The 12,715-nt window shown below is 42.0% G+C and overlaps 1 protein-coding gene across 3 annotated transcripts in view; it reads right to left on the bottom strand.

Moving 5' to 3' along the window:
• Window positions 1-5,344: 5,344 nt before the first annotated feature.
• The window catches only part of klhl20 (kelch-like family member 20), a 67,665-nt gene continuing 60,294 nt past the window's right edge, over window positions 5,345-12,715 (bottom strand). For all 3 annotated transcript variants that reach the window (XM_084326999.1, XM_084327000.1, XM_084327001.1), the window contains 3 exons: window positions 10,917-11,125; window positions 9,881-9,987; window positions 5,345-7,768 (listed from right to left, as the gene is read on the bottom strand). In XM_084326999.1, the coding sequence (XP_084183125.1) occupies window positions 7,684-7,768; window positions 9,881-9,987; window positions 10,917-11,125 (401 nt within the window). In that variant the 3' untranslated portion in view covers window positions 5,345-7,683. The remainder of the gene's footprint in view (window positions 7,769-9,880; window positions 9,988-10,916; window positions 11,126-12,715) is intronic.

Raw genomic sequence — 12,715 nt, 5'->3', positions numbered from 1 at the left:
TATCCAAGCTCCGGGAGGGTCATCAAAGAGAAGTCGCCTATTCTCAGTCCTTGCCCCACAATGGTGGAATGAACTACCCACCCCAGTTAGGACAGCCGAATCACGTCCAATCTTTCGCCGTCGACTAAAGACGCACTTCTTCAACCATTATCTGAATAAAAAAAAAAAAAAATCTAATCCTAACTAACCGTACTGTCATGCACTTGTCCTAATAAACGAACCTACACTGTAGCACTCAACACTTTGATGAACATTGTTGCTCAGCTGATAGAGTTGTGCCCTTCCTGATGGCTTGTCGTACAGAACTTGTAAGTCGCTTTGGATAAAAGCGTCAGCTAAATGTAAATGTAATGTACCTTGGTCGTGTAGTGTATCTTGTAGACCAGGCCCATTGCAAGTTGCTGTACTCTGTTGTCTACTCTAAGCCATCCTAGGTTGGTAAAGTGTGCAGGGGTGAGGTGGGTTCTATAGGAGTCAGGTCAAGCAGTAGTCTGACTAGTTTGTTTTGAGATGTTTGTAATTTGGTTTTTAGTGCCTTTGAGGTGCTTTGGTACCATGAGGTGCAAGCATAGTCGTAGTACCCTTGAATGAGTGCTCCTGCCAGAGTCTTCAGGGTATTCTTGTTTACCAGGGAGGAGATCCGGTACAAGAATCGAGTTCGTTGATTGACTTTTTTTATTACATTGGATGCCATTTTGTCACAGGAAAGATTAGCCTCTAGGATGGAACCCAGGTAGGTAATTTCATCTTTCCTTGTGACAATATTGTCACCCACTGTAACTGAGAAGCCGTCTGTTTTGCTGAGTTTGTTATTTGAACCGAAGAGAATGGACTCTGTTTTGCCCATGTGTAATGATAGTTTGTTGTCGGCGAGCCATATGCAGATTTTGCCTAGTTCCGAGCTGAGGGTTTTTTCAACCTGTAACTTGTTCTTGTCAGAGACCAGCAGGGCTGAGTCGTCCGCAAACAGGAACAAGTTGCAGTCACAAGCTGACGACATGTAATTTGCATAAATTAGGAACAGTAGTGGTCCTAGTATGCTTCCTTGTGGAACACCACAGTTCACTGTGAGAGAAATAACGTTTTCATTCATGGGTCAAGCAGAGAAGACATTTCAACGGCGACCCAAACAATTTATATGTGTGTGTGTGTGTCCTATGTGTCAACCCTCTCGCATGTGTCTACGCTGCATGACGATGTAGCAATGTGCTACAAATAAAGACTTCTTCAAAGTCCAGTTTCATTGATTAATCTCAAACTTGACTTGTCAATTAGCTCAAATTGGATTTAGCAGGGTAGTGCAGTCATGGAATATCAGGTGTGCCAAATTGAGTGCAAAGCCCCTGGGTGGTGCTTAAAAAAGTTAGAAAAGGTTTAATGTGGTTGCTTTTCCTTGGTGACGTTGGACAGGGAGAGGCTCACCACCACTAAGCCTTTACTTAGAAAGGTCTGGCTCTCCTCCACCTGCCTGTACATATGTCCAGCATCACCAAGAAATAAGGAAAAGCAACCACAAAATAACCTCCAATTGTGCGTTCGGCTGAAGGGGCCACACTCTGTAGTCGTGTGCTGTGTTATTCCCAAACCAGGAGGTGATGTTACCAGTCAGTATGCTCTCTATTGTGCACAAGTAGAAGTTCTTAAGGATCTTCTGACTCACTTTGAACTTCCTTAGGCGCCTAAGGAAGTAGAGGCGTTGCCGTGCCTTCTTCACTACACTGTCAATGTGTGTGGTCCATGTCAAGTCCTCGGATATGTGGACTCCGAGGTACTTAAAACTGTTCACTTTCTCGACCGGTGCCCCGTCGATGCTGAGTCACACTAGGCCTCACAGAGCTCTGTATTGGCTTTGCATGTGGAAAGAACTACCGGGACATTCCTGTTCACAAGATCTGCAATGCTCTTGGTCCCCAGAAGTCACTGGCCTTACCTCTCTTCCACACGCTAACAGGATGCGATATAACATCAGCCTTCCTGGGCTATGGGAAAAGAAGTGCATGGGCAGTTTGGGAGGCAACACCGGATCTGACAAACCCTGGTCGCCCTCACCTTGGAGCCTGAACAGATCGACGCAGATGTCCAAAGACTGGAGCGTATGGTCAGCATCATGTACAGCAAGAGCTGTGGCTCCAGCCGAGTAGATGAAGCCAGACATCATCTTTTCTCTAATGGTACCAGGTCCCTCGAGAACCTGCCTCCCACCCAAGCTGCACTGATTCAGCATGTCAAAAGAGCACTTCTGCAGGCCAGCTTTTACTGGAACCAGGTTCAGTACATGGGGCTGGTACTGGGACTCCACGACCAAGACTTGGGAACCTTACTGGACTCATCTTGCAGATGCCAGTAAAGCCTGCACCATTCTCCTCCACTGTGGCTGCAAAAAGTCATGTAGAGAGCACTGCAAATGCTTTAAAACTAGAGTCAATTGCACCTCAATATGTGGCTGTGAGGGTGCCTGTACCAACAATGAGGGTCGAGACGACAATTAGTAATATGGTTGTGTGATTATGATATATAAAAATCGTCACCTACAGCTTCCATCCACAATCACTCACCCTGGTAAATAAAAAGGACTGAGCACATCCATTCCCATAAACATATATCTATAGACTGAGCACCTTGATGTGGTATGTGGATTGTCATTTTGGGCTAATGTTGGGTATGATTCTGTATGTGTATTGTGCGGTATTTATTGTTGTTCTGTCATGTTTTCACCTTTGTTGTTGTTACAGTACGCCTGGCAACCAATTGTTGTTTAGGTTTATTTGACAATATAAATATTGCCAGGCAATCAACGTGTCTGATTCTGATATAATTATATGGTGTATATAATTTCACTTTTATAGACAGAAAAAACAAAAGTTCTGGTAAAACTCACTTTCAGGTCGTCGCCATCTTGGTAATATGCAAATTAGGGGTCCAGACACACCTAATTGTAAAGATAAGCATTCCAATGTGTTTTTAATAGTCAAAAACATAAAATAGACACCAGGTTTGTATTTCTAGTTAATTTGGTTCAAAAGTTATAGCCAAGAAATTTTTCGGACAGCGGCCATATTGATTTGGCCACCAGGGTGGCCCCAGGGGTCACCGGCTCAGGCGCCCTGGCTAAATCAATTGAGCATACTCTGGGCTACATCTGGGCCAAATTTGGTGCTTTTGCACAAATTTGCACGAAAATATCCCTAAGGCCCCCAACCATGTCCCTGTCGTCCGCTGTCAACACCACCATTCCTCCCAGGTGTCAGACAGTCTCAGACTCCTCATTCACTTCCATTATTTTTGAGGACAAAGTCTAAATATCATACTTCTGAATTATAATCAAACAATACAGCAATATTATCGCCTCCCATTAAATTTCCCGCCTGTCTCCCCTCTTCCTAATTCCAACCACTTTGGCGTCTCAGGGTTAAATTAAATAAAAAGTGGATGTGTTTATAAAACGAATCCAAGAGAAATACTGATCTTTGTATGGACTACAATGCCATCGTGATCGGGGGTTATATATCTGAAGGGGAAGTAAGTATATCACTGACCCGACGGCCCTGTATATTTAAATGCTAAATAGATTCAGATAATTTTTATGGTTACAGCTTTTTTGAATGTATACATTCAGAAAAAACATGATGCTTGTTTTGTCAGGCTCAACTAGGCTGATGATTGTTTATAGTGTTATATACTTATTAATCTTGTCCCATTTCCAACCAACGGTAACATTGTGTTTCCTTTATGCATGCAGGGACGTGATCAGGAAAACACACACACTATCTAAATAAAAAGGCAGGACATTGGGAATCATTAGACATTCTAAATGGAATGTGGGCCTGTTGCTGGTGGGTGTCCAGTATTTGTATTGATATTTCAAGTTGGAGATAACTGGATTTTCATACATTTGTCCCATTGGCCTCCTCCTTGTTCTAGCCTCTTATATCTCCATGGTGGTGTTGATGGCAAACAGGGACAGCGGTGGTCACTAACTTATTTGTAGATGACTTTACAGAGGTAAGACTTGTGTTTGACAAGTTCCACTGAAGTGAAATGTCCCTTTAAGATGGTTCTCAAAAAGTTAACAACTGTTAATCAGAGCCACTTAATGCGTGGTGTGATCTTCACACCACACAATATATAGCCTAACCTCAATGTCAATTCAAACCATGCATGTAGAGTATATGCTGACAGGGAGCAAAACAATACAGGCCCATCACCAGTAGTGTAGTTGAGTATACAATATATACTGGTAGGTACACACACAGCCAGCTGTGTGCAAGCCATCTAGTCCAGCGGTTCTCAAAATGGGATCGGTTCCCAGCGACATGAGTAATAGTTTAATTTCACCAATATTTTATTCACTAGACGTTAATGTATAAGAATGACTAAATCACATCTAGCAACATCTTATCAAATTGGGGTCCCTGACCTATTGCGTGTAAATTTGGAGGTCCTTGAGATGAAAAGGTTTGAGTCTAATATAGACCAACAACATCCTTCTTTCCAGTTGTCTTTGTCGTCCAGAACAATTATATCGTAGCATTTGCAGAGAGAGACGGGCACAGTCATTTCCAGGGAGAAGACTTTTTACAACTGAATATGAACAGTCAGGGTTGTGGTAGTGATCACCGTAGACCATGGTTCTTTCATAACTATATGAAAGCAACACAGCACAATCAGATAATGTACATACACTGGCTATCCATAGGAGGGCTGTGTTCAAATAATTTTCAATTCCGAGCCAATCTGGAAGTGGGTTTTCATAAAAAATCTAATACTCAAAACCAGTTGGCTTGAATGGTTATATCCATCCAAACACATTAAGTTATTGAAAATGAATGCTCTATACCATTAGAATTGCACTTTTTCAAATTAATTGATCCCAGCCTTCATCTGAAGTCGTTTTACATACAGGTTATTATTCTCTCTATATTTTTTTTACCCATGGTTAAGTTATTTGAGTGCCATTACAATCACATTACATCATCGTCGTGGTCTTGCATGTTAAAACTGGCAGTGGAAAGTCACAACATATAACTTGAGAGGACTTCAAGAAGTAGACATAACACAGTTGCCATGGTATTTCATAAATACTGTATATATCATGGAATTTCATTACCATTCATAAGCACAGATTAGTGTGTATAGCTGTTAAACATATCCAAGGACCGATATCCTATAAGGGATGTTTGAAGATTTTTTTATTTTTTAAAAGAATAGTGGGAAAGTAAAAGAAAATTAAGCACGACTACCATATTCAAGTCTGTTTTTTATTCATTATCCAAAAACTTCAAGAATTGCTTCCCCCCCCCCCCCCCCGTTATGTAGACAACTGGATAGTTCTACTAGTTGAAATTCCATCTCAGATCTACCAGAGGTCCCTCATTCATAAAACTAAACCCATAATGTATCAAATAGGCATATTACTGAATATCAAGACCAATATCAATGTTTGTGCATGCTCACCAATGAAGACTTTGTTAAAAAGAATGCATAATAATGACAACTCAAGCCAGTTTTATGTTTCGCCGTGTCTTGCTTGGTGAACTCTTAACAGCTACGCGTTTATTTCAAACCCAATCTGTGATAAAAAATAAAGTGCAGACTTGTCAGAAACGTCTCCAATAATATCATGAGTTGAGTCTAACTATTGCATGTAGAGAATTCCACCGTTATCCTAAATATTTTGTGTGAACACCCTAGCTCAAGAACTCCCGGGTTTAGCGGATGGTATGTATTCTATCAATTTTCCCCACATTTGAAAAGTTGAACACCGAGGTAATGCTCAGTGTCAAACTCTTTAAAACATCATAAAAACAAAAAAGAGAAGGGAAAGAAACTTAAAATATAATAAACAATCACAGTGCATTCAATTCAGAGGTTCATTCAAACCGACTTGACCACCAAGTTCACCATTTCTTTAAGGTGAAAGGGATAAGAGAAGACTGCATTTTACACAGGAAAAGTAAGTCTGACATTTTAACCTTTTATGGCAGACTTGATCTCACCAGAGCCGTCTACACTAAACACTAGATATTTTGTTCCTGTGTAAATCCAGACAAAAATACTACAATCCCATTGCTTTAGTTACAGTACATATCTTAAGACCATTCACAAATGAAAGAGAATAAGCCTTATTTTTAACCAGATTGCAGGCTCTTCCATCATCTTCCAGCAGGTGGTGTCATTTGGCTTTGCTGCATCTCTAGTCAGGGGTAGCTGGCTGTATGACTGCACGGCACTACTGCCAACATCAGTTGGTTAACAAGCACAAACAGTTCAAGACAAAGCTACAGCATCCCCTGTGAGGGAAACAAGCAGATAGATGGATTGGAAGCGAAGACATCTGCAAGATTGGCAATCAAAACAATTGGTTGTACTCTACTATATACTTCAATGGTTGTACTACTACACAGTATAATAGTGTACAGCTAGAATAGGACCATGGCTCACACAACACTCTGAAACATCAAGAAAGACAACAGTCACATGTCTTAACAGGTGGTGGATGAAATCACTTTAGAAATATGAATTAGATGAAAATCACATGTATCAATTTCTGTGATTTTATTTTACTTTGTTTAAGTCTACAATCACGTTGAATGTGACCCAGTTGATGTTCATCCAGATGTGTTACTATTATGCTTTACCGTCTCAACCACGACCTGCGCCATCTGAACTGTAACTTCAGGTTAGTGTTCTCTGAAAGACCCCGTTATCCTAAAGTGCAGCGGTAGAGAGTCCCCACCTCCGTAAACAGAAGTTAGTGTTTTATAAAATAATACAACAGAGAGATCATCGTCATGTGATTGGTAGTTGGAGGAAATTGGGCTCTTTTTTTTTGCTCTCCTAAAAAGATGCCATCAAGAGCGCAGTGAGCGACGGCATGACCTCTTTCCAGGGCCACAGGGCCTGATGCGGCTCGCAGGATAAAAGCCCACCGGTAAGAGATGTAGTCTTCAACTGAGTCGATGTCCCAACGGTAACAAACTGGTGGAGAGAGAGCATTCATCTTCTGGCGGTCACTACGCCTTTGCTGCGTTTTCCACCAACCATAAAAAAAAAAAGGCAGATAAAGTCTTAACACTATCTGTAAAAAAGCAGGGATGGATTTTGTTAGTTTCCCCCAGGAGAGTCCCTGTGATAGTGGGGCAGGAGGAAATCGGTCATCATTCCCCATTCGACCTGTAAACCTGTGGAGATTTGCGAGGAAAGTTTAAAATGCTTCTTTAAGCATAGGGTTAGGAACATTTTCGAATCGGTATCTCACACCACGCCCTCTTTTCTTGATCGTCCAATCACAACCCCCCTTTCCCTGGGATAGCGCCATTTATGATTGGAGGATCAAAAAAAGAGGGCGGGGCTCGAGGCAGGTCCATTGTAGGCGAGATCACTGGAGACTGGGGGTATTAAGTCTCCACAGTACGTTGTGGTCTTCTGTTTGTAGCTAGTCACAGAAGATTAATCGGTTTATCCTCGGCTGGTCAAGTCAATGTCTGGGGGAGGGATGAGCCATTAGTCACTGGTAGTCTCCCTCCCTCTCTTCTTTCCTTCTTTCCTCCTCCCCCTATTTCCCGTCATCCATTCATCTCTGCATGGTAAGACAATGTCTCTTTTGGAGGCACAAACGTCGGTTGGGTGGAGGCATCCATTCTGGTGGTGGGTTGGAGATGAGGGGGGGGGGGGGGGGGGGTGTTACCATATGTGTGATTCACAGTGAGTCATTTTGATCACGCCCACCCCTCCTCCTAGCCGGCGATAGTTCATTCCTCCATACAGCCTGGGAAGAGAAGACGGGAGGAAATGTTTTTAAACATAGCCGTGAGTGACTGACGATATACAATAACAACGTGGGCCCTTCTAAATAAAGTGTTTTCCCTCTCAAAATGACATGTAGACTTATGTCACTGGGAATTGTGTTGCCAGCTGGTCCCTGGCTGTATACGTTACGCCAGTGGTTCTCAAACTTTTTACACCAAGTACCACCTGAGAACGTAGCTGGCTCTCCAAGTACCACCATATGACCGACGTTAAAATACAGTCTATTCAGCTATGCACAGTTCATGCAGGAGGCAAATGTATTCCTAATACCATTATTTATTGTTAACTTTTGTCAGACACAGCCACAATGTACAAAGGGGTAGCACTAGAACTAGCAAACTCTTCCACAAAACTCATACAATACAAGGGGCATTGAGAACATTGTAACTAACATTCTCACATAGCAAGTGAGAAAATTAAGAACTGTATTTCAGCAAATGTACTTAATTCTCCAGACAGTTTGTGTGATGGCATCACAAATTATTGTTAAAAAAACACAAAAAGTATAATATTTTCAATATATCAAATGCAAAGTACATTTTTCTGGGGGGGATTATTACAGGCTAACACTTTGGTTGCCTAAGGTTAAATTAATGATATACCATAGATTGCCAGCGCTATTTGTCTATGGAGAAAGTCCCCTTCTTTGCAGGACTATAACTTTTTAAATTCTATTGCTACATTGCCATTATTAGGGCCCATTCAAAGTCCTATATGTATTGTTCATTGTGTAGCAACGTTAAACTTTTTCATTCACATATTCATAGTAAAGTATGGTCTAATGTATAAGTATGTTTTCATCTCTTTCTGCAGCTTTCTCCAGAACGTGATATATAGCCCCAAATGCATTATATTGATGATGAAATACAGTTTGATGGCAATCAGCGCGATATAAAAAATTCCAACTAGACGTACTTCTAGAAGTTACTACACGTCATCTGATGTTGACCGGATGGGCGAGGGGGCGTTTATAATTCCGTGGGCAGCGTTATACCAATCATCTAATGTGGGTCAAATGTTGATAATATCAGTTATTATCGAAGACGGTAACGTTACACGCTGAAACTCACCCCAGTCTCCGCGCGCCGTTGGGCGATCATCGTCGAGTAGAAATGTTATCATTATGGGATATATTATTACCCGGTCCATCTCCAGCTTGTATAATGGTATATACGTCCAAATCATGTTGTTTATCGAGTTATTGGCAATCGATCGCTATGTAGAGTGACGAGCTAGAGTCACGGGACATGTACCGAGTGGCCGGAAGCAATACGGACGTCTAGCAAAACCTCTAGTGCGCTTCCTGTTAAGCGCTTGCGCCGATCGGCCACCAGATGGCGCTCCTGAACCGCCAGAGAGCTCAGTGGGTCCTGCTGGTGGATCTCAGGCCAGCGGAGGGACATTATGAATCCGATCGCAGATTTTTGAAATATTGATATAAAGACGACGTACAGCGTCCCCCGGCAACTTTAGCATGGCCAGCAAAGACGTCTAAAGACGGCTCCCGGCACCCAAAGTGTTAATGTCAGATTAAACAACAACTCTTTTCAGAAAAGTGGGAGTATTTCATTTTGTATCTGACATTACAAAAAATATACAAATATAAATAGTTATGATCAGGGCTGAAGTTGAATAAACGATTTATGACTGTTTAGACTGCATTACTCTGTCACAGTGATCTCCTGGTTGTTGCCCACTTAGGTTATCTAACTATTGCGCAGCCGCAACTAGAAACACTGGCCTGGCCTGCTTCTAAGTGCAGTGGCCTGTGACTGCAAAAAAAAATAATAAAATCTTAATTTTTTTTTAAACGTTTTTTTTAGTTTTATTTTTCAAGTACCACCAGCAGTACCACCAAGTACCACTAGTGGTACGCTTACCACAGTTTGAGAACCACTGTGTTACTCTATACTACACATCACAGCCAGGAAAATTAACACAGAGATGAACCAACTTTCAATAAACTTTAAAAATGTCAACAGAGTCTGTCTGATTTCTGGGCTAGCGTGGTGTTACATATACAGCCGGGGACCAGCAATTTGCTACCCATCTTTTGTACAGTGCCACATACCTCCATGTGTTGGCATCAGGGTCGTAGACTTCTATGGTTTTGAGATACGTCGTCCCGTCAAACCCTCCCACTGCCATTAGCTGACCATTAACCACAGCTAAGCCCACCTAAAGAACCAGAAGACGGAAAACAAATTAGCCAGTAGTAAACAGATTTCAGACTGTTATTCTTCACAAGGCACTTGTCCTATCATGGGAAATAAATTGTGGTGGGTTTATCTAATATTATGCTATTATTATAACTAAATATACGTATGAGTTCTTCACTTATTCTAGTAAAGACCCGTTAGCATTCATTATAAATTATCAGATAGTATAGGGTACTTTCTACCCATTGGTTTGAATGAGGAATTCTGACAATACTGTTGACTGTTGGTTTGGTGCCAATGAAGAAACCTCTTCACCACAATGAGACATGTTCCTCTTTAGAAAAGCAACAAGCTGAAATTAAAAACATATAAACCTAGACTCACACCTACAGTTATGATGTCCAATAACACTAGATTGTATGCTGAACTCGGGTTTACAATCCTTCATGGTAATGTAATGTTATCTCAAACAACATCGACCAGTACTTCAATAAAGCATTATGTGTAAATGTTAGCTGTAACAAAAATACCTGGGGGATGTTGTGTACCTTAAGTATGGGTGTGACAATAATATATTGTATATGTATAAGATACTATTTTGTTCTCTCCTCTGGTATCTGCCCACCTACAGTATAGACAGTTATGGAATTCTAGATTAAATTATATGCAACATCAAATATCTTCATAGACGGAAGAGTCCCTGGGCTGGGCCAAAATTAAAAAAAAATACTATCATCTTGATTTAAACTATGGTTCAAATGGGTTCAATATTAGTTTAAATTATTAATAACGTAAGATTTACTAAACGAGGATTAGATTTGAATTGTGCAACATTGCTCCGGGTTAATTCTAAATCTGGACTTACTCGTTTTAAAAAAAAAACGATTTGAGATAAATCACACCTAGTTGGTGCAACAACCCACCCTCAGGGTTCTGGTTAAAACTCACCCCACTCCTCCTAGAGGTCATGGCCACGACAGGAGACCACTGGTTAGTCCTGGGGTTGTATCTCTCCGCACTGCTCAGCTCCGTGGTGTCGTCCCGGCCTCCTACAGAGTAGATCATGTCCTGGTAGACGGCGCAGCCCAGGTGCTTCCTCCGCGTGCCCATAGGGGACACCGTGTGCCAGCGGTTCTCCTGGGGATTGTAGCGTTCCACTGGAGGACAAGAGGAAGGAAAATAAAGAGTGAGAGAGTGAACAAAATGAAAACACGGTTGCATCCTCCGCATCTCCCATTAGGGTATAAACCATAGGCCAGTGGTTTTCATCGGGGGTTGTAAGTGTTCAACTTTACAAAGAGGAAGAAGAGTGAATTAATTAATTAATCGACCCGTTATCGTGAGAGACGCCACAACCCGATGGCTTTTCTCCATATTGGTGCAAATAGTTCTCTAATGGCTTTTTGTCGCTCAACTGAAAAGAGGAAAGGAGTGAGATATTTTTTAATTAATTAAAATAAAAAGAGTGAATATGCTGGCAGCCATCACAGCACAGGTACTTCTGTTGCAGGTCCATGGGGGACAGTGTGTGCCCACGGCTTCCTTGGGGGCTGTAGTGGTGTTGAACCGGAGGGATAGAGACACGGAGAGACAGTAGACAGAAGAACGGACAAATAAATAAATCATGTCCTAGTAGACAGCAGCTCCAGCAGCCCCAGAAGGGACAGTGTATGTCTGTCATGTCATCTGTTTTCTGGGGCCTAAACCGTTCAAGAAAAGGGAGGAAAGAACAGACAGAGAGAAAGACAGAGACAGGGGGGGGGGGGGGTATTTGCCTTACCTTGCTGCTATCTTTTTTATGCTTGTTTTATATGTTTTATGTCATTGTATGCCATATAATCTGCTGTAAAGCACTTTGAGCTGCAATTTTTTTCTTTTTTTTTTAATCAACTTTTTCTCCCATTTTCTATTTTTCTCCCATCCCAATTTCGTCCAATTCTACCCTCCCCTGTCTCGAACGCTGTTAGGCCATGCCTCCCACAAGCCGGCTGCAATGTGGACGAAGCCTTACATCACGTGTCCCCTCCGGTAATCGAGGAAGCAGCAGTCGCATCTTTTCACCTGCACAGCGCGATCTCTCAGCGTCGGGGGTCTGCGTTTGGAAGGCACGCCGCCCCCGTCGCTTCCTGATTCTGCTGCGCAGGCGCACCAACCGACCTGTAGGAGTCGCTGTCCACAATGTCCGATCCCCACCCATCAGCTTCCCACCCCCTAATACTGCCAATTGTATTAGTATGAACGACCAGCCAAGCTGATAGCAATGTGGAGAGCTGGGCTCGAACCCAGCGTCTCCTGCATTGGTGGTGAGCGCCTAGCCCACTGCACCACCTAGCCACCCTTTGAGCTGCAATTCTTGTATGAAAGGTGCTATACAAATAGTTATTATTGTTATTCATTCAACCTTTACTTAGATCCTCTGAGATCATTTTCAATAATGCCGAGATTACAATAGGCAGAAAGCAATAAAAAATATAACAAAGAGACAACAAAAACAAAGCTGAATAAGACACAAATATTAGCATTGCTTAAAACAATTACATAAGAAAACGGTAAGATGTTAAGCGCGTTTTTAAAATGTCCCAATGTCACCAGGGAGTAGATATTCAAAGTGCTGTGTAGGTTATTCCACGAGTCCGGAGCACAAAATCTAAAGGCAGCCTTTCAGAGTTTGGAATTGATTAAATAAATAAATAAATCATGTACTGCTGATGAGACAGTGAAGACAAGGTACCCCTGGGTCAAAGTGA

This window comes from Notolepis coatsorum (genome assembly GCF_963971535.1).
Source record: "Notolepis coatsorum genome assembly, chromosome: 13".
Taxonomy (NCBI): domain Eukaryota; kingdom Metazoa; phylum Chordata; class Actinopteri; order Aulopiformes; family Paralepididae; genus Notolepis; species Notolepis coatsorum.
The sequence above is the reverse complement of the archived record's forward strand: the minus strand, read 5'-3'. Positions and strand labels throughout refer to the sequence as shown.